This window comes from Dromiciops gliroides, chromosome 1, assembly GCF_019393635.1.
Source record: "Dromiciops gliroides isolate mDroGli1 chromosome 1, mDroGli1.pri, whole genome shotgun sequence".
NCBI classification, from domain to species: domain Eukaryota; kingdom Metazoa; phylum Chordata; class Mammalia; order Microbiotheria; family Microbiotheriidae; genus Dromiciops; species Dromiciops gliroides.
The window spans coordinates 61,062,489-61,085,560 of record NC_057861.1 but is presented as its reverse complement, the minus strand read 5'-3'; the positions used below and the strand labels follow the sequence as shown (position 1 = coordinate 61,085,560).

At 39.0% G+C, this 23,072-nt stretch overlaps 1 protein-coding gene across 2 annotated transcripts; it reads left to right on the top strand.

The window, feature by feature from the left end:
- The first annotated feature begins 2,008 nt into the window (after window positions 1-2,008).
- Window positions 2,009-22,462, top strand: LOC122736598 (olfactory receptor 7D4-like). Of its 2 annotated transcripts, none has more exons than XM_043978931.1 (2): window positions 2,009-2,018; window positions 6,155-7,083. In XM_043978931.1, the coding sequence occupies exons 1-2, from the start codon at window positions 2,009-2,011 to the stop codon at window positions 7,081-7,083; spliced, it is 939 nt and encodes a 312-aa protein (XP_043834866.1). The 2 variants fall into 2 exon arrangements, with proteins under 2 accessions (XP_043834866.1, XP_043834865.1); XM_043978930.1 differs by lacking the exon at window positions 2,009-2,018 and adding an exon at window positions 21,516-22,462 and having other exon boundaries at window positions 6,145-6,649.
- Window positions 22,463-23,072: the final 610 nt, after the last annotated feature.

The window sequence follows — 23,072 nt, the reverse complement described above, 5'->3', positions numbered from 1 at the left end:
TCCTGTTCCTGCACAAGACCAGATATCAGCTATCTCAGGCCAGGAGGGAGTCTGCTTGTGCCTCCCAGAAATATCAATCCAACTGCCTGAAATTCTCCACTTTTTCAGGGACCCAGAGTTTCTGCCTTCCTCATCTTCCCTTCCAACAGATACAGTCAGCCAAACCTGTTCCCTTGGTGATGTTCAGTAAGTGACTGGAGGTGGAAAGTGTTGGGGAGAGAGGAAAAAAGAGGTGGGAAGTAAGGAGAAAGAGAAGTATCAAGTTGTTGCCCAGACACTTGAGATTCTCCCAAACCCAGGACAGATGAAATCACAACCAAGGAGAATCTCAACCACTCCAGAGTCTACTTGAAAGCCCAGAGTTAAGTCAAGGGCCGAATGTGGAGGAAAATCAAAGGAGAGTCAAATAAGCCCTATACTCTAACTAAGGTTCAGGTTCTACCCTTGCCATTAATTAGAAATAGGACCTTGGTCTAATCACTTTCCCTCTTGTACTCAGAGACATAAAATGGGGATCAAAAATTTCCTATTGACTTCATGGTGTATTTTATGAGTCAAATGAGATCATCTTTGTGGAATTCTTGGTGACCTTAAATCATTTCAGAAAGACAAATGAATTTTCAATTTTTTCATAACAGCAGAGTAATGAGTTCATGTTGGCCCAGTCCAGCTGCGCAAAATATAGTTCATATAATAGGTGCAATTTTTAGTCAGAGGTAAGTCTTAGCACCACCAATGCAAAGCCTAATAAAGAGAGAGGAGTTATGTTGTTACTCACAGACACAGGGTACTGGGCTATGGTAATGCCCTTTCCATACAAACTGCAGATGACTCCTATACCCTCTGATTCTACAGACCTCTGAATGGCATTGGTTGGATGAGTTGACCACTCAGCTTACAGGGACAGAGGGTTTGTGTGAGGGCAGGGATGGAAATACCCCACATGCTAATAGGAGCTAATGGGAATATGAAAGTAGAGAAGAAAAGGAGGAGTTTAAAGAGGAGGGCCTGGAATTCCTAGGGAGATTGTCAGGAGGAAATATACAATGAGGACATAGGCACAGACTCTATACATGGTTGGGAAAAGCAAATAGAGCAATCTGATGCAGGGGGAAGTGAGCAGGAATTCCCAGTTGCCCTGGAGATGAGGAAAATAAAATTTCCTTTCTCTTGTGCATTGCTATCGAATCTCATGACTTAAGTGTGGTGTAGTAAGAAGGCAAAGAGTTAAATGACCTGGACTCTGTTCCTGCTTTAATCATTAAGACAACTGGTTTTGCCTCTTACAGCCATTATATGATGTATGAGCTAACACTGCAATGTCTATGCACACTCCTCGGGTTTTCTTACATTCAGTAGGAGCAGTTATCTTTTTAACTCCCACATTTCTTCCCATTATCCTCTACCTACTCTCCTAATGTAATTTTTATTGATGTCATGTCTTATCCACCTTGTCCAATTGGTCTTCTTTCCTTCTCTCTTTCTGCTTGTGATAGGGGTCAGACCAAATGATGTGAAATTCTGATTCCGTTGTTTTGATTCTATTATGTTCATCTTTCCCCTTTCCTGTCTCTTCTTCCTTTCTACCTTTTATTCCTATCTATACTTCTGGATACTCAGACTTTGACTAAAGATACATATAATACAGACAAAGGAATCAACACCAAAAGTAAGCAGTTTTTCTTGAGTTCTACTATGAGAAAGATCTAGGAAGAATTTGGTAACATGTTTGGTGATATACAATGCAACCAAATTGTGAACTAGAGACTCTGATCAATTGTCACTTGATTGTTGTATTTATCTGCCTCCAACAATGTGAGGAAGGCTGGGATGGGGACAGAGACAGAGAGGAGCCAAAATAAAGTCTAGAAGGGTTTTAAGGAATAGGTAAGATTGGATTTATGATATCATGATGGAGCATGGGGAAACAACTGCTTTTAAGTATTTCATGGGCTGTCATAAGAAAGATGAGATGTGTTTTCTTTGATCTCAAAGAGAACTAGAAATAATGGATGGAAGTTGGAAGAGAATAATATTTAGACTTGATGGAAGGAACAAATTCCTAATAATTATAGCATTGGGACTTTATAAGAAACACAGGTAAAAATTACACCATGCCTAGGAGGAAATTCATGAGGGTTCCATGAAGGAGGGGAAAGGACCTCCAGGGAAAGGACTTAAATAAACTGTGTCACCTCTTTGCAAGTATTCTTTACATTTTATCCCACTTACCTCCTGATGATCTCTGTAGTTGTGGGAGAATATATCACTACTATTTTTTCTTTAGCAGAATGTGTTATCTTATACCAACTGTTCATACTATATAACCTTAGTAAACACCCCCTTCTATAAACCAATTCTGTCTGTCTGGGTTTTTTTGGACACAGTTTAACTTAATTTTTACTCATTTCAAACAAGAATTTATAAAAAATCACAACTTATTAACTTTTGTCTTTCTAATAAATATTTTAAAACAAAATATTTCAAAGTAAAATAAATCAACACAAATAATACAGACATAACAATTAGGATCACTTAAGCATAACAACTTTTTGATAAGTCAAGATTAACTCACTTCCTACTTCTCTGTATGATAGAGTTGGGAATTAAGTGATGGAAAGTCATGGAGGGAACCCCTCTGTACTTCTTTTGGCAGGGGGAAAGAGGAGGGAAGGAAAGATTAAGTATTTTTTTGCCAATACTCCAAGTTGGAGTGCTTCCATGCATTGTCTTCTGATCACACAGAAACTTGAGCCTCACAGAAAAATTTGAGGGCATGGCCCAGGGCACACAAAGAAGGTGTGGTGGAGTAACACTAGGGAACACAGATCAATTCAAAATCAATACCTGAATCACATTGGCAGATGCTTATAAGTTTATAAGTATTAGAGAACCACCCCCAAACATCTCAGGGCTACCCCCTAGAACCTTGAGGGGAAAGATAGTTGTTGTCTTCCAATGGCCCAACCTGCTGGTCTGAGTGTGGGTTAGGAGAATAACCCCAGAGTACATTGGGATGAAAAAGACTTGAGGATCTTAGTGTGAGATAAGCTAAGAAAGAATCAGCACAGACCTCCTTTAGCTTACACATGACAATCCTTCCGAGTGATTCTCCTCTCTTACTGGCCATCAAATCCAGCAAGGATTCTTGTTACTACTACCCCCACTACCCCCCAAATGAGAAAGAAACTCCTTTTCTTGATTTCTCCAAGCATTCTCTTTTAGGTTTCAAGGTCTCTGCCTAAAATAGATATATGTTCTGCTCCTATCTCTTTGGGAGTGGTAGCTATGTTTAAGTATTTGTAGGGCTAACAAGAGGAATTAAACCTGTTTTCCTTAACCTAGAGAGGACATGGCAAAAAGAAAAATTGGGACTGGATCTCAGAAAGCAAACGAACCAGAAAAAACCTTCTTAACAAGTACAGTTATACAAATGTGGAATGGGCTATATCAGGAGGTGGTGGATGCTTGTACATGGAAGGTCTTCAAACAACAGCTGGATAATGAATTCTTGTCAGTAAAATGACCTTTCTTCACCCTTCCTACTATGTTTCTGACTCTGTGGATTTCAAAGTCATGACTCAGTGCCCATGACCTTCTCACCTTCAAACATCATTCCCTAGGTCACCCTCCTTTTCCTATTGGTGAGTTTCTTCAGAGTCTTCCCCATTTGGGGAAAGGAGTCAGGTGTGTCACTCTTTGTTCTCCTCCTGTCTGTGTCTCTGAGTCTCCAGGCTCTGTCACCATGCCTTGTTATGGTACCTTCCCCCTTCCCTGTCTCATCCCTCTTATTTCTTGAACTTGTATCCATAATACTTAGCACAGTTTCTGGCACATAGTAATGTTTAATAAATGCATGCTGCCTGCATAACCATGTAGGAAGATCTCCATATGCTTTTAAATCTAAGGTTCAGTACTTCTGAAGTTCTCAGAAGGATTAGTCTTCTAGAAATTCTGCCATAGAGAACACAAAAGGTAGCTCTGAAATAATTTGAAGTTGTTAATTCTAATCTAAAGTCTTAGATGTGACGTCATTCTCTCTAGAAACACCTTCCTAAACTGAATAGTCCCATTTAAACATGCATCCATCTTATGTCTAGTGTACTGTTAGCCTGTACTATGTGCTCCAATGAATTTTTGTTTTCTTTTCAAAGCCACATGCATCAGAGGAAAGAAATTTAAAACATATAGTCAGGGGGCAGCTAGGTGGCGCAGTGGATAAAGCACCGGCCCTGGATTCAGGAGTTCCTGAGTTCAAATCCGGCCTCAGACACTTGACACTTACTAGCTGTGTGACCTTGGGCAAGTCACTTAACCCCCACTGCCCTGCAAAAAAAAAAAAAAACCCAAAACCCAAAAAACAAAACATATAGTCAGCTGGTATGGATTTTAGAATGTAGAATGTCTGAGTTTCAAGGGAGTAGAGAATAGGAGTCAAAACTGCAAGGCATTATTGCCTGGAACTCCCAAAACCCATTCAGGGCTGATAGAGCAGAAGTCTCAGATGATGCCCTTTCATATATACATCCCTATGCTACCTCAGGGGAACTTCAGTAAAACGAGCTCACCAAACAATGTAAGGTAGATCCCATCCACTATCAGTTCTGTGTAGCTACAGCATATAAGAAAGGGGGAAATATACATGCCCTTTAGAACACCTTCCCCCAACACACAAGACCATTATTCATTTGAAAATGATCTGGACGTTTCCAGCGGTTGTAAACTCACTATGAGTCAGCAGTGATATGGCAGGCAAAATAACCAAAAGAAAACAGCTTAAAGGAGATAGAGCTTCCAATAAGAAGGAGTGATTGTCCCATTGTCTTGAACATAGTCAGACCTCATGAGAAATTTTGTATTTAGTTCTGGGTACCACCATTTAGAAAGGACATTTATAATCTGGAGAGGATGCAAGGGAAAGCAGCCAGTATGGTGAAGGGCCTTTGAAGATTACCTGAAGGAACTAGAATTACCTGGCCTAAAGGAGGGAAAAACATAAGCAATAGGGGATAACTGGCTTCACATATTTAAAGGGATGTTTTGTGGGAGAGAAATCGGATTTGTTCTGCAAGGACTCAGAGGGTGGTCTGAGAACATTGAATAGGACTTAAAAACAGTCATATTTTGGCTCAATAGAAAGGAAAATGAGAATAGGTTTAACATGATGGTAATGTATAACCTATATCAAATTGTTTGCAGGACTCGGAAGGTGGGAGGGAGGGGAGGGTGGGAGAAAAATTTGGAATTCAAAAATATCTTTACATGTAATTGAGAAAAATAAAAAATAAGATAAGAAAGGAAAGTGAGAGCAAACCCAGATTGGAATAGACTTTCTCAGGAAGCTGAGAGGTTTCCCCTCCATGGAGGTCTTCAACAACAGGCTTGATGTCCATTTGTTGGGTATATTTTTGTGCCAGGATTTTTTGTGGGGTATTTTTGTTCTATGTGTCCTACAAGTTCCCTTCCATTTCTATTTAATTTTATGAGTTCAGTTGAAGAACGGATGGCCCAAACCCTTCTACCATACCAGATCACTATACTCTCTCTCAGCTGTTGTCTGAAGGAATGGTCCTGCCCTGTACATGGTATCTTCTTCCTTAACCCAGTACTCACTGGTCATTGACGATTGGAGCAAATTTGAGGTGGTGTGTGTAAAATGTTCATTTCTGCATGTGGTGTTTCATGGTTTTTTGGGTTTTTTTGTTTTGTTTTGTTTTGTTTTGTTTTGTTTTGTTTTTGGTGAGGCAATTGGGGTTAAGTGACTTGCCCAGGATCACACAGCTAATAAGTGTTAAGTATCTGAGGCCGGATTTGAACTCAGGTCCTCCTGATTCCAGGGCTGGTGCTCTATCCACTGTGCCTAGCTGCCCCTCTGGTGGTTCATGTTTCCAAGACTGTCTGAACTGGAAGGAATCTTAGAGGTCATTAGGTCAAAGTGCTTTATCTGGCATTGATGTTGAATATGGAAGTAGTGATTTATCTAATTTCAGAAAGGTAGTCAGCAGCAGAGACAAGGACAGAATCTAGTCATTCTATGTCAGAGCCTAGTCAGCGTCAGATTTCTTTCCATCTCATATGCAAAGATAACTGGATTTTCATGTCATACTATTCTCATTTCTCTTTCCCAGCAGAAAAGTCAGTCCCATGGTGCCAGGAAACCAAACACAATTCACTGAATTTATCCTCCTGGGATTTTCTGAGAAAGCAGAGCAACAGGGGCTCCTCTTTGGGCTATTCCTGGGCATGTATTTGGTCACAGTGGTTGGAAACCTGCTCATAATGTTGGCCATTGGCTCTGACTCTCACCTCCACACCCCCATGTACTTCTTCCTTTCTAACTTGTCCTTTGTGGATATCTGTGTGGTATCCACCACGGTCCCCAAGATGTTGGTGAGCATCTTGACACAAAACAAGGCCATCTCCTATGCTGACTGTCTTGCCCAGATGTCCTTCTTTATGGTTTTTGCTGGTTTGGACAATTTCCTCCTCACTGCAATGGCCTATGACCGTTTTGTGGCTATCTGTCACCCTCTACGCTATGCAGCCATCATGAGTCCCCAGCTTTGTAGCCTGCTGGTTCTGCTATCCTGGATGATAAGCTTTCTAGACTCCCTTCTTCACAGTCTGATGGTAACACGTCTCTCCTTCTGTACAGATCATGAAATTCAGCACTTCTTTTGTGATCTTGCAGAGGTTCTGAAACTCTCTTGTTCTGACACTCTCATGAATTATGTCTTGATATACTTTATTGCTGGACTACTGGGAATTCTTCCCCTCACAGGGATCCTTTTCTCCTATAGTCAGATCTTTTCTTCTATTTTGAAAGTCCCATCTGCTCAGGGTAAGTATAAAGCCTTTTCTACCTGTGGATCTCACCTCTCTGTTGTTTCCTTATTCTATGGCACAGGGCTAGGTGTATATTTGAGCTCCTCAGCTATCCACTCTTCCTGGAAGAGCACAGTTGCCTCAGCAATGTATGCTGTGGTCACCCCCATGTTGAACCCCTTCATTTATACACTGAGGAATAAAGATATAAAAGATGCCCTTAAAAGGCTCATTAGCAGAATAGCCTCCTCTCAGTGATGGGGCTGGTTCCTAATCCTTAGAATATGATACACATACTTCTGGGAAAAATATTGGGAAGCAAAAATGTTTGGATTCCTCCATTCTCTCCTCATTCAAATCTATCCTCCATTTAGCCACTAAAATTAGTGTCCTAATGTACAGCTCTAAGCCTGTCACCCTTCCTAAGCAACAAATGTTAGATTCCCTGTTGCCTCCAGCATCAAATGCAAAATCCTCTGATATTCAAATCCCTTCATAACCTAGTTGATTTCTACCCTTCCAGTGTTCTAATACCTGATTCTACAACACATACTCCTAGCTCCAGTGATAATAGCCTCTTTGCTGTTTCATGAACAAGATACTCCATTTGTTGGCTCTGGGCAATTTCTCAGACTGTCTTCCATATCTGAAATGCTCCTTCTACTCGACTCTACCTATGGGCTTCTTTTGTTTAAGTCACAATTTTTTAAAAACCTCATTTTTACTGGAAGCCTTTCTCAACTCCTCTTGATTGTATTCCCTTCTTTCTGTTAATGGTTTCCTATTAACCCTTTATAGAGCTTGTTTCTATATATTTGCATGTTGTCTCCCCTATTGGATTGTGAGATCCTTGAGGTCAGGCACTGTTTTTTGAATTATTTTCTATCTCCAAAGATTATCTGGCACATAATAGGTGATTAATAAATGTTGGTTGATGAATCTTAATGTTCCTACCTTACTAGTTCACTCTGCTCTTGTTTACTATAAATGACCCTGGTCTTATTCTTCATAGCCTCTATTGCTAATGTTTCCATCATAATTACATGTGACTGAAGCACTCCTGCTTCCTCAGGACATTTTCCAGCTCCAAAAAGGGCTAGAAATGAAGTGAAAAGATAGGATTTGGTCCTTAGCCTACTGCTTATAAGCTCTGTTCCCTTGGCAAAGTCACTTAATATATTTATACCTCAATTTCATCATTTCTGAAATGGGAATTGGAAGACCTGATCTGGCTAGCTGGAAGGATTTTGCCCTGTATATATCAAATAAAATATTGTATATGAAAGTGTTTTGTAAATAATACAATATTATATAGCTGCAGGACAGCAAGAAAAAAAATAGAGAAACTTGATTTGGGATTTCATCATTCAGAGTCTAGGTCCTAACTCTTCATTGTCTTTGTACATGGCCATTATGAGTTGCTGTGGTTAAACCAAATTTATGACATGGTGGCCAACCCTCTCATGATAAGTCTCTTTGTTCTTTGCCTGTTGCCATAGATAAAATCCTTTTACTTTAGTTGGTCCTGGCAGAACTGGAGCTCTGATAAGGTACTCTTTGAGAAACTATGAACAGTTCTATTTGACAATGAGACATTGAATGGGTACATCTTTTCAAAATTCAATGGCTTTTGTGATTATCTTTGTAATCATTACCCTCATAATGATTTTCACTTTGCTTAAGATGTTTCACTGGCTCCCTATTATAGCTAAGATAAAATAACATCTCCTGTAACATTTAAAACATTCATAATTTAAGTCCAACATATATTCCTGATCTGGTTTCACATAAACTGCTCTAATATACTCTACATTCCAGTCAAACACACCTAATTATAATGATGTTCCATCTCTCATCTCAGAACCTTTACCAAGGGTATTTACCATAAATGGAATAGAGGGGAGCCCATACTCATGTCTATATCTTCAATTCCCAGATCCATTTATGGCTGAATTCAAGTGCTAATTCTAACAAGAATTCTTGATTTCCACAATTGTTAGTGTTGTCTCCCATTCCCACGAAATTTAATGTCGAATATTTCTTTATCTATGTACATCTTGCATTCTCTGTAGCCTCATGGAATATAAGCTCTTACAGAGTAGAAACCGTCTCATATGTGTTTTGGTAGCCAAAGCACCTAACTCAATACTTGGGACAATGAAGGCATTTAATTAATGCTTGCTATGAATTGACTCATCCTTGGCTCTCTCTCTTTTCCTCATGAATCAAAAAATCATAGGAAAGATTTGGGATGTTTTCTATACCAGTTTCTTAAATAATGAAATAATCCTCTTTAGATTTAAAAAGACCCTAAAGATGGTCATCTACCTTTTGCCTGAACTCTTTCAGTTACAGGAAACTGCTTACCCAGTAATTGGCCATTCCCACTATTTGAGTGACTGCTTTAGTTGTGAGAAAAGTTTTCATAAGACTTAGTAAAAAATCTACTTCCTTTTAACAGCTTCTTATTCTTACCAATATTACCCTCACAGGCTATATGGAAAAGCAAAAAGAAGGGAGAGGGTATTATTATATATCTCTCCACAAAAATATATATGAAAGAATATTGTCATAAAATAGGAACAATAGAAATTAAAAACACTCAAAATTTCAGACTTACTGAAGAAAGAATAAAACTCATTAACTTAGATATCAATTCAGAAATAGAAATGTATAACCAACTTGCATGATAAATGGGAGATATTAATGGAAAGAGACAAATTTCACCTCAGAGATTTCCATGGTACTGGTAGGGTCAAATCCATGCCTAAATATGGCCCATTTGAAAGAAGCAGCATATGTAAAATGTGGGGAGGAGTATCACTGTGTATTAAGATATACTCTAGTAAAGAAATCCAGGTTCCAGAATCAAGAAGCAAAGTAGAAACCATTGAAATAAATATCACTGGATGCATAAGTAGAAGCAGTTTTGCCATTATATACACTAAGACCTGAATGTACAAAAGAATTAGATGAGTTCCTAAAATAGAACATATTACATGGGTGAGGTATAGCAAGAGCATGTTTCTACTCACTGGATTTCTGATTATGCTTTTAATTTTCCCATCCCATCCACTCTCCTTTTGCATCTTTACTCTTTCCTTTTCTACTGTCTTCATAGACTCTACCTACAAACATGCTCAATTCTCCACTACCCAATATAAACCTCCTCCTGCCCTATTATCTTAAGCTAAGTATTGCCCATTTTCTTTAAAAAGTAGTGTCTGGGGGCAGCTAGATCCAGCCTCAGACACTTAACACTTACTAGCTGTGTGACCCTGGGCAAGTCACTTAACCCCAATCGCCTCACTAAAAAAAAAAAAAAAGTAGTGTCTGCTTCCTTACCTACCATTCACTCACTCTCCATGCCCATGCAATCCAACTTTTATGTTCACAACTCTACTGAAATTCTTCTCTCCAAATCACCAAATCTGAACTTTTATCTTACTTACTCAGTCTTCATTTTTGGTTATGAATTCCTTTTTTACTCTTTGTTTTTGGCACATCTTTATTGGTTCTCCTACATCTCTGACTGATCCTTTTCTGTTTCTTTCCCTGGCTCCTGTTCCTTCTTCTGGCCCCTCAGTTCATTGTGGGCATTCTGCCCAAGTTTCTGTTCTTAGACTCATTATTTCTCCCTCTCTGAAAACTGAGAAAGACCTTAACTTGAAAAGTCCAAGGTTCCCCACTGCATCTGGGGCCATTGCCAGTCATCAACCTATGCCTTGCAAGTGAATTCTGATGACTGGGGAGGAGAGAGTGAGGCTGATAACTTTGCATAGCTCTGTGTCACTTAAATCCATTTCACTTGCAAGTCAAGATATCCTCCTGTCATGTCATTGGTCCTCTTTGAGAAAGCAGAATTAACAACACCAACATTAAGTTACATAGATACATATACACATACATATATATATATATAATTGACCTGAATATAAATAGTCACACTATTTTAAAAAAAGAAGATAAAAGGAACAGAAATTAGAAGACAAACAAAGGATTCAAAGCTATGACTGTAGAGATGATTCTTAACCGAATAAAGGATAGAGGGGATCACAAGATGATAAAACAAAAAATTTTGATTACATGAAATTGAGGAGACTTTGCATGAACAAACTCAAGGCAAATAGGATAAGAAAGAAAAATATCAATGGAGGATCTTTAAAATAAAGGTATTCAATAGAGTTTTTGATATCCAATATGTAGATAGGAGATTCATGCAAATGTATGAAAACAAACAGTTCTCAATTGTAATTCTCAATGCAAACTATAGACATAAGAAAAAATCCTAAAAATTACTACCAAGAGGAACAATACAAGCCAAAATAACTTTGAGGTTCCACCTCACACTCCAAAATTGGACAAAGATGATAAAATATGCAAACAGTCAATGGGAACTATGAGAATATAGAGTTGCTAAGATCCTCTTGGTGGAGCTGTGAATGGGTCCAATCCATTGGTAAAGCAATTTCGAATTACTATAAAAAGTGACTAAAATGCTGATGGCCTATGAATAAGAAAACTTGCCCATGCAAATGTATCTGAAGAAAATAAAAGACATAAAAAATGATCCTATACATTCTAAAATATTCACAGTAACATGTTTCATATTAAGTAAGAACTGGAAATAAAGCAGGTTCTCTTTGACTGGGGAAGAAATAACTAAGCATAATGTGGTACAAGAATGTAATAAAATATTATTTCACAATAAGAAATTATGTACATAAAGAATTCACAGAATAATGAACAGCTTATGTGAACTAATGCACTTTAACATAATTTGAAGCAGGAAAAAACAGTATGCACAATGAATACAAAATTGTAAATAGAAAGAAAAATAAAATGAAACAACTCTAAGCAGCAAAAAACATCAAATAATAATTCTTAAGAATATAGAATAAATCCAATTCCTCTCTAGCTACACATTAAACGTAACATAATCATGACATTGATAGAAAATATGAAGGATACAAGGAAATATAGAAAGACCTTTATGAAATAATGCAAAGTGAAAGAAATAGAACTGGAAGGATGGAAAACACACTACTCCCATATATGAATAAAAATGATTGAGAATAAATGGGCAAAAGAGCACTATAATTGAAAGGTAACTTGATTGAAGATATTCTTGGGCTTCATCAATTGCTGGGAGTATAGATTTGTTTAGAATTATCTGAGGAGCACCTCTCCATCAAAATTTGTGCCTAGAGAACCTAATGGAGATGACATAGGAATTCCTGATTAGTTTTTAACTGGAATGGCCGTCAAGCTGTTTGACTGGCTGGGACTCAAGTGATGACTGTTGATCTGGAATCTACCCCTTTGCAATAAAGAGTTAAAAGCACATTATTTTTTCTTTTCTTTTCCCATTTCCCCATTTTATCTATCATTTGTTCAAAAGTTGAACCAGAGGGGCAGCTAGGTGGTACAGTGGATAGAGCACCGGCCCTGGATTCAGGAGTACCTGAGTTCAAATCCGACCTCAGACACTTAACACTTACTAGCTGTGTGACCCTGAACAAGTCACTTAACCCCAATTGCCTCACTAAAAAAAAAAAAAAGAAGAAGTTGAACCAGTGTACATCAGATCAAACCTTGATCTTGGATAAATAAAATCTGGGCCTGAGCACCGCCTTTCACCAACCCCATTGGCAACTGGAAATGGCTGTCTTAAACCTATAATAATTACATGCCCCCCACCCATAGATTTCAATACACAAAATACAAAGTAGAGTTCTGGAGAATAGCCCGACACAGCCCAAGATATGGAAGCAACTAGGGCTTTGATAGGGATTCTGAAGAAACATATGGTGAAAGGAGATATGTGCTTGCCAGAATGACTGGAGAGCATAGTTCACAGATGTGAATCACAACATTTATTGTAGAAGACAAAGGATCTTGGGTTTCTATGCAGTGTGGTTCTAGAATCTCACTGTTTATTCACAAAGGGCAGATTTCCTAGGCCAAGGTTATCTCAAGGATAAGCCTGAATCTGAGAGTTTCCAAGTTCAAGGGGGAAAAGAGGATTTCTACATATTTCAGGAATGGCATCCAGTTTTGGAGATAGAAGAGATTTCAGCTATCCTTGTAGCTGATGACTGAATCACATGGGGAGAAAGGATTTAAGAGCTTTGCATCTTGCTACCACCATCCTCTCCATTACACTGAGCTATCCACACTATACAAGGCCAATGGAAAGGGTATTGCTAGATAGGTTTCCTTTCCTAAAAGTGTTCAAGCCATAGGAAACTTGGTAGGACTCTATAGGGAAAAACAACCCAGTGGAATGACAGGGGTTTGCTCCTGAATGGTATTCCCAAGTCCAGTTGCCTTCCAAGCAGAGCTTGTGACTACCATAGTCTGATGCTTTCTCTGCTTACTCATCTCTACCCAGAAGCAGATGTCTGATTGAAATCTGATTCTCTATGGTCAGAAGCTTGGCATTCCTGTGCCCCTCCCCCACTGGGCCACCACCACTCATTTTGGCCCACTGGTTCAGAACCAGGGCGTTTTACCCCAACTCTAGCAGACATGGGAGCCACTTCACCCTGGCCAACCACCAAACCCCCTCACCAGTCTGCAAGCCAAGTCTCAGAAGAAGCTACTGGTGCCAAAGACTCCAAGACCCTGGAGGTGCACTCTGTTCCAGGCTGGGTTCACACTGCATGCTGAGCTCCTCTCTCAGTGCACACAGCAGGTGACCCCAGTTGCCCTATTTGGCTGGAAAATAGTCTCACTCTGTTTTTATGTGGGTTAGGCTGCTCCAAGAGTTGTCTTATGGCATATTTTGGAGTAAGTGGACAGGTTTATTGGGAACTTTGAGTTAGTCACAGCTTTTCCTCTGCTATCTTGGCTCTACCCCCTAGCTTGTGACTACTGTAAGGGTTTTAATTAATATATTTGTTATACTCTTCAAAGCAGTGTTGTTTGTATACTTCCAGTCCCTGTTTATATATTCCTGTAAGTTCTTGCATCTCCTGCATTTTCCATGGAGGTAAAATAAAGGTTGCTCCAAATCTAAGTTCATGTTGTTATTTGAAGGTTTGTACAGAATCTGGGGACCCACTTGGACCATATGTTAGGAATTCCAGACATGAATCTTATTGAAACTTTATTTTGAATTTCTCCTTAAAACAAATTCTGAAACATGAGCAGAACAAATAAAAGAAGAATAAGTTTTATTTGTGGGTTCAATTCCCAGGAATGAACTCAAGACCTGTCATTTTGGTGATGTTGGGGATCTCTGAACTACATCTTATAGTAATGAAAATAATAATAAAAATAAGAAATAATACTAATAAAATATATACAGATTTAGGTTATAAGTTGCTTTAACATACATGATAGCATTTGATCCTCAAAAAACTATGTAATGTAGATCTATTATCAATATCTTATAGGTTTAGAAACTGAGGATCTGACAGGGACTTAATCAGAGGTTCAAAGCTAGTAAATATAAGATACTATATTCAAAGCCAAGACTTCCAAATCAAAACCAAGCTCTCTATGCACTACACCATATTCCTGCCAATGAGAAATTGGAATGACTAAAAACATCTTGTATTTAAATGAATTGATTCAAATACAGTTACCAAGTAAGTGGGGTTAGTTGAGTTCAAGTTGAGTGTTGAGCTTTTAGTAAAACATTTATGGGGCAGCTAAGTGGCACAGTGGATAGAGCACTGGCCCTGGATTCAGGAAGACCTGAGTTCAAATCTGACCTCAGACATTTGACACTTACTAGCTGTGTGACCCTGGGCAAGTCACTTAACCCCCATTGCCCTGACCCCCCGGAAAAACCCCAAAAAGCTACATAAATGTTTCTTTTTTTGTGAAGCAATTGGGGTTAATTGACTTGCCCAAGGTCACACAGCTAGTTAAGTGTCAAGTGTCTGAGGCCGGATTTGAACTCAGGTCTTCCTGAATCCAGGGCCAGTGCTCTATCCACTGCACCACCTAACTGCCCCCTGTGTAGTTTTTTTTTTAAGTTTTTTAGCAGCTATAATATAGAGTCAAATCTAATAAAAATAAATTTAGTAGGAATAAATGCCTGGTCTTAATCTTGGATTCCAAACAAATTAATCTTATAAGAACAATGTGGGAAAAGCAAAGTAACAGAGACAATATGTATGAGGAACAATTAAATGATGTGGAGATGTTAGTCCTGGAGAAAAGAAGACTTTAATTTGAAGTGGCAGCTGTCTTCATAGGTCTAGAATTATCTCAATTGGAAGAGTAATTAGACTTACCTGCTTAGCCCCATAATAGAGAATGTGGACAAAATGAGGCAAATCCACAAGGAGGCTGATTTTGGCTCTGAAGAAGCAAAAGTTTTTGCAATTAAAATACTACAACAGTAGAATGGGATGTTTTCAGAGACAGGGGACTCCTGCTTGGAAATTTAGTAGATGATTCAAATTGGCCTGAAGAACCTCTGAGGACTCCTCCTGTTTGAGATCTCCAGAGTTTGGAAACTTTCCAGGCAATGTTGGACAGCTCTCCTTGTTAGGAAATTTTCTGCTATAGTTTCCTGCCCCAAAGGGGGTTGTTGAGCTGCTCAGAAATGGGAAACACAATTATGTGATTTATCTAATGAAGAGTTTGGAGGATTGAGCCTCTTAGGCACTAGAAATTTCAAATAGTCTTCCTGGCCCTCCACAAGACCAGAGATCAGCTATCTCAGGCTGGGCAAATATTTGCTTGTGCCTTCCAGAGAAATCAGTCCAACTGCCTGAATCTCTTCACTTTTTCTGGGACCCAACGTATCTGTCTTTCTTGTCTTTCCTTACACCAGATACAGTCATCCAAACTGGTCCCCTTGGTGATGTTCAGTAAGTGATTGGAGGTGAAAAGTATTGGGAATAGAGAGAGGAAATTTAGAGGTGGGAAATAAGGGGGAAAAAAGCAGCCTATTCTTCAGAAACTCAAGCAGAATCTTCTAAACCCAATATTCCTCAAATTATAACCTAATTAAAGTAGAAAAGCAAAATTTGACCCGCTCTGTGGTTTATTTGATAACCCCGAGTTCAAAGTTGAATCAAGTTGAGAGGAAAAACAAAGTAGAATAGGATAAGCCTTATGGTCTGAGTCATATTGAAGGTTCCATCTTAACCATTAACTAGAAATAGGACCTAGGGCTAATGGTTGTTGTTTTTCTTGACCCTTGAGCCAGAAAATGGGGATTAAATCCCATATTGACTTCATGTTGCTTTTTTTTTTTTTTTTGGTACGGCAATTGGGGTTAAGTGACTTGCCCAGGGTCACACAGCTAGTAAATGTTAAGTGTCTGAGGCCGGATTTGAACTCAGGTCCTCCTGAATCCAGGGCCAGTGCTCTATCCACTGTACCACCTAGCTGCCCCTTCATGTTGCTTTTTTGAGAATCAAATGAAATAATCTAAATGGAATTTATTGGTGATTTTAAATCATTTCAAAAAGATACATTTTAAATTTTTTATCGATAGCAGAACTATGAGTTCATTGTGACCCAATCAATCCATCTCAGCCAAGTATAATCCAACCACCGGGGATGTTCCTTAATCTTAATCTTAAAACAGAAGTCTCAGATGCCCCAATGCAAAGCCTAGTAAAGACAGAGGGCTTAAGTCTCTACTCCCAGACACAGGGTACTGGACTATGGTTAGGCCCTTTTCATACAAACCATAGATGACTCCTATACTCCCTGATCCTACACCCCTCTGAATGGCACTGTAGGCTTAGCCCATCACTCAGGGAAAAATTCACAGAGTCAGGGAGACTTGGTGAGGCCAGTAGAGGTGATAGAAAGACTCCATACTGCAATAACAGCTGATGGGTAGACTGAAAACATTTCCCATGATCTAAGGGAAGTCAAATAAATAGGGAGTTTTCAGAGGAGGCACTGGAATTCCAAGGGAGATTGTCAGGAAGAATGATATGATAAGGACACATGAACAGACTCTATAGGATTTGGAGTATAGCCCATCACTGTACCAAGATAGCTGGTTGTTCCTTTTATAGACATTATTATAGGATGCATTTGCTACCACGTCCATATCTCTGAACATCCTTCAGATTTTCTTAAATTCGGCATGACCAGTTATTGCTTTGATTCCCACATCATTTCCTACTGTTCTCTACCTGCCATCCTAAGGTAATTTTTAGTGATTTTTGCCATAATTTATCCACCTTGTCCACTTTGCTTTTTTTTTTTTTTTTGCGGGGCAATGGGGGTTAAGTGACTTGCCCAGGGTCACACAGCTAGTAAGTGTCAAGTGTCTGAGGCCGGACTTGAACTCAGGAACTCCTGAATCCAGGGCCAGTGCTTTATCCACTGCGCCACCTAGCTGCCCCCACTTTGCTTTTTTACCTGGTCTCTTTTGGCTCCTGAGAGGGGTTACACCAGATGACATGAAATTCTGATTCTATTATATTTATTACTTCTTTTCTCCTATCTCTCCTTCCTGTCCTCCTTCTATTCCTATCCCCTTTCCTCTACATGCTCAGACTTTTGCTGAGGATCCTAATAACATAGCATACTTAAAAGACACAAGTCAACTTATCAAAAGTAACCAGTATTTCTTGAGTTCTACTATGAGAAAGATCCAGGAAGTATTTAGTACAAGTTTATATGGTGGTAGACGATGCAACCATACTCTGACCTAGGGACTGATCAATTATCAGTTAGTTACTACCTCCAAAGAAGGGGGGCAGGCTGGGGTTGGGAGAGAGACAGAGAGAGGAGCCCAAATAAAGTCTATAATGGTTATAAGGGAAAGGTAATCTGGCATATGTGATATTTTTCTTTAGTGAGGCAATTGGGGTTAAGTGACTTGCCCAGGGTCACACAGCTAGTAAGTGTTAAGTGTCTGAGGCTGGACCCAAACCCAGGTCCTCCTGACTCTGGGGCCAGCACTCCATCCACTGTGCCACCTAGCTGCCTCTCATATGTGATATTTTGATAGTGGTAGAGACAAATGCTTTCAAGTATTTGAAGGGCTGTCATCAGAAAGATTAGCTGTGGGGTGTTTTTTTCTTTAACTCAAAGAGTAGCACTAGGAATAACACATGGAAGATGAAATAAAAACCCTTTAGACATGATGGAAGGAAAAACTTCCTAATAAATTATAGCATTGGGACTCCATATGAAGCAGAAACAGAAATTATAGGACAAATTTCATGAGGGTTGCATGAAGGGGAAAAAAGGACCTCTAGGAAAAGCCCTTACACAAGCTGTGTCACCCCTTTGCAACAGATACTCTCTATATCTGGTCCCACTTTTCACAGCATGATCTCTATACTTGTGTGAAAATATATCACTGCCATTTTTTCCTTAGAGGGGTTGGTTATTTTATATCAACTGCTCATATTGTATAACCTTAGTAAGTTCTTCTTTCTACAAATCATTTGTCAGTTTAACTAATTGATATCAACTCAAAATCAATAGAGGAGTCACATTGGTAGAAGTTTATAAGTATTTAAGTTTATAAGTTCATAAATATTAGAAAACCATCCTCAAACACCTCAAGGCTATCTATAGAGCCTTGAAGTGTCGTCCTCTAAACACTCAACTTGCTGCTCTGAGTGTGGGTTAGGAGAGTAGCCCTGCTGTATATCTTGCACATGTGAAAAAGACTTGAGGATTTTGGGGAAGAGAATCTAAATCTAAATAAGCACAAGCTTCATTTGGCCTGGACATGAAAACTCATCTAGATGAGTCTTCTCTCTACTTGCAATCAACTCCTGCAGGGTCTAGTCTTGTTACCACCACCATTACCCCCAAATGAGGAAGAAACTCCTTTTCTTGATCTCTCCAAGCATTTTCTCTTTAGGGTTTCAGTGTTTCTGCCTACAATAGATATGTGCCCTGCTCATACCTCTTCTGGAGTAATAGCTATATTTAAGGATTTGAAGGGGTAGCAAGAGGAATTAAACCTGTTTTTCTTACCCTAGAAAGGACATGGCAAAAGACAAATTTAGAGTGGATCTCAGAAAACATATAAACCAACAAACTTCTTAACAAGCAGAGCTTTCCAAATGAGGAATGGGCTATGTCAGGAGGTGGTGGGTTCCTGCTCATGGGAGGTCTTCAAACAACAGCTGGATAATGACTTTTCATCTGTAAAATGACTTTTCATCACTGTACCAATTGTGTTTCTGATTATGTGGATTTCAAAGTCATGACTCAGTGCCCAGGGTCTTCTCATCCTCAAACATCATTACCCCATGCTACCCTCCTATCTCCATTGGTGAGTTCCTTCAGGGAATTCTCTATTTTGGGGAAGGGCTCATGTGAGTGACTCTTAATTTTCCTCCTGTCTGTGCTTCTTACTCTCCCAAATCTGTCACCATGCCCTTGTACTGATTCCTTCTCCATTCCTGCCTCAGCCCTCTTATTTCTTCAATTTCTATCCCTAGCACTTAGCACAGTGTCAGTCATGTAGTCAAAACAATTTTTTGTTCTTAAAACAATATTGCTGTTACTCTATACAATGTTCTCTTGGTTCTGCCCATTTCACTCCTCATTACTTTGTGCATCTTATCCATGTGTTTCTAAGATCACAAAGCTCATCATTTTTTATAGCACAGTAGAATTCCATCACAATCACATACCACAACTTCTTCAGACACTTCCCACTTGACAGGCATCCCCATAATTTCCAGTGCTTTGTCATGACAGAAAGATTTTAGCTAAGTATCAATATATAAAATAAATCCACATAAATCACCAGTAGTCCAATAAATCCCAAAATAAAACCCTGCACAATAAGAGATCAAGAAATACCCAATTTAAAATAATTCTAAACAGCATAAAATAGGTGGGAGTTCACTTGCCCAAAACCCCAAGAACTAAAGAAAGAAACTTATTTTTAGAAAAGTTTTTATACAATTCGATGTAAATGGTTAATAAATGTGTGCTTCCTTTCTAAACATGTAGAAGGAGCTCAGTCTGTGATTTTCATATTCACATCAAATTTGTCATGAGTCAAGTCAGGAGAATTCTCATTTAGATCTAGGTTCGACTATATGAGTTCTAGGATCCATTCCAATTCTGAGATTCAATGCTTCTGGAATTTCCAGAAAGATTTGTCTTCTAGAAATTCTGTCTCTTATTCAGACTGTTCCTGACTTTTCTGGCTAATATACCAAATATATCAGGTGACCTCTTCTTGTTTGAGATTAACTTTACCCCAAAATCTTAGGTGAAGACCAGACTCCATTCTATCTAGAAATACATTCCTAGATTGAATAGTCCCATTTTGACCTAGGTCTATCTTCCATCCATGATATTGTTAACCTGAGCCAGGTGTTTTTTTGCAAAGTCACATGCATCATAAGAAAAGAATGAAAAACATTGGGTCAGCTACTTTAGAATGTAAAATATCTAAGATTTGATGGGTTGTAGAACAAGGGTAAAACTGGAAGGGGTTATTGCCTGGAGCTCCCAAAACCATTTTCAAGGTTGATGGAGTAGAGTCTCAGAGAGGTGCTCTTTCATATATTCAGCTCTAGGCTATCTTAAGGGAGCCTTAGCAACACAGGCTCACAATACAGAGAAGTTGATCCCATCGACTACTAGTTATATATCTATAAGATATAAGAAAAAACACAAGTCCCTAGAATCTCCCCTCATACAAGAACAAAATCCATTTCAAAATGATATGTGACATTGTAGTAGACAGTAAACTCACTGTGAGTCATCAATGATATAGCAGATAAAATAATCTAAACCAAACAGCGGCAGTAAAGGAGCTATGGCTTGCAGTAAGAAGGAGGTGATCTCATTGCCCTTGACCATACTCAGACCTTAAATGAAATTTTGTGCTTAGTTCTGAAGATCACAATTTGGCAAGGACATTCATAATCCAGAGAGAATGCAAGGGAGAGTAATCAGGATGGTGAAGGGCCTTTGAAGAAACTAGAGTATCTTGACTTAAAGGAGAGAAAACATGCAATATGGGCTAAATTCACATATTTAAAGAGATGTTAAGTGGGAGAGAAATGGGATGTGTTCTGCAAGGACTCAGAGCGTAGAGTGAGAGCATTGGATAGAACTTGAAAACAATTTAATTTTGGATCACTAGGAAAAAATAGAGCAAACATAGAGCGGAATAGGCTCCCTCAGGAAGCTGAGTTTTTTTTTTTCTTTTGAGGTCTTCAAGGAAAGGTTAGATGCAGCCTTGCTGAGGTTATTTTTGTGCCAGAATTTTTTGTGGTGTAAAGTTTTATACTATATACCTGATGTGGTGCCTTCCATTTATATACATTTTTATTATTCTATTTGAATAATGGATGGCCCAAACCCTTCTGTCATACCAGATCAAACTCCTCTCTCTTTCCTGTTGGCTGTAAGAATGGAACTGCCCTGCTCATAGAATCTCCTTCTTTATCTCAGGGCTCAAAGGTCACTGATGCTTAGAGAAAATTTGAGATGGTTTGCATAAATTGTTCACTTGTAAATGTGGTGATTCATGTTTCAAACTGGAAGGACTGGAGGGAATTTTACAATTCAAATCCTTCATCTGGCATTGAGGTTGAATGTGGAAATAGTGACTTGTCCAAGATTACAAAGGTAATAAGTGGTAGAGAAAGGGACAGAACCTAAAAATTCTGAGTCAGATATTGATGTTATTTCTATTTCTTCTCCATATAACCCAGGATAACTGGATTTTCATTCCATGCAATTCTTACTTCTCTTTCCCAGCAGAAAAGTTGGCCCCATGGTACCAGGAAACCAAACACAATTCACTGAATTCATCCTCCTGGGATTTTCTGAGAAGCCAGAGGAGAAGGGGCCCCTCTTTGGGCTGTTCCTGGTCATGTACTTGGTCACCGTGGTTGGAAATCTGCTCATAATGTTGGCCATTGGCTCTGACTCTCACCTCCACACCCCCATGTACTTCTTCCTCTCCAATCTGTCCTTTGTGGATATCTGTGTGGTATCTACCACAGTCCCCAAGATGTTGGTGAGCATCTTGACACAAAACAAGGCCATCTCCTATGCTGACTGTCTTGCCCAAATGTATTTCTTTTTGGTTTTTGCTGGTTTGGATGATTTCCTACTCTCAGCAATGGCCTATGACCGTTTTGTGGCTATCTGTCATCCTCTACGCTATGCAGCCATCATGAGCCCTGGGGTCTGTTGCCTCTTGGTTCTATTCTCCTGGATAATAAGCCTTCTCTATTCCCTTCTTCACAGTCTGATGGTAACACGGCTCTCCTTCTGTACAGATCATGAAATTCAGCACTTCTTTTGTGATCTTCCTCAGGTCTTGAAACTTGCTTGTTCTGATACCCTTATTAACTATGTCTTGGTATACCTTGTAGCTGGACTATTAGGTATTCTCCCCCTCACGGGGATCCTTTTCTCCTACAGTCAGATCTGTTCTTCCATTTTGAAAGTCCCATCTGCTCAGGGTAAGTATAAAGCCTTTTCTACCTGTGGATCTCACCTCACTGTTGTTTGTTTATTCTATGGCACAGGACTTGGAGTATATCTGAGCTCTTCAGGTACCCACTCTTCCTGGAAGAGCACAGTTGCCTCAGCAATGTATGCTGTGGTCACCCCCATGTTGAACCCCTTCATCTATACACTGAGGAATAAAGATATAAAATATGCCCTTAAGAGGCTTATGAGCAGAATACCTTCCTCTCAGTGATGGGGATGGCTCCTGATCCCTGGAATATGACACTGATATTTCTTTTTTTTTTTTTTACATATAAGGTATTTTTTCTGTTACATGTAAAGATAGTTCTCAACTTTTGTTTATACAAGCTTTACAATTTCAGATTTTTCTCCCTCCCCTAGACAGCAGGTAATCTGATATAGGTTATATCTATATATCTATATACATATACATATAGATATATATGTCTATACACACACATATATATACACATAATAACATTAATCCTATTTCTGCATTAATCCTGTTATAAGAGAAAAAATCAGAGCAGTAATGCAAAACCTCAAAATAGAAAAAAAACCATTAGCACCCAAAACAAAAGAAATAGTATGGTTCAATCAGCATCTATACTCCACAGTTATTTTTTTTCCCTTGGATTTGGAGATCCTCTTCTATCATGAGTTCCCTGGAACTCTTCTGTACCATTGCATTGGTGAGAAGAATATAGTCCATTGCAGTAGGTCAACACTCAATGTTGATGATACTGTGTACAATGTTCTTCTGGTTCTGCTCATCTCACTCATCATCAGCTCACGCAAGACCCTCCAGGTTTCTCTGAACTCCTCCTGCTCATCATTTCTTA

What these genes read in the sequence shown, in the direction of transcription:
- LOC122736598 (XM_043978930.1), top strand. Translation starts at nt 6,145, where the DNA reads ATGGTGCCAGGAAACCAAACACAATTCACTGAATTTATCCTCCTGGGA. An exon ending in GGTAACACGTCTCTCCTTCT is followed by an intron (nt 6,650 to 21,515) that starts GTACAGATCATG and finishes CCAGCAGAAAAG; the next exon opens with TTGGCCCCATGGTACCAGGA.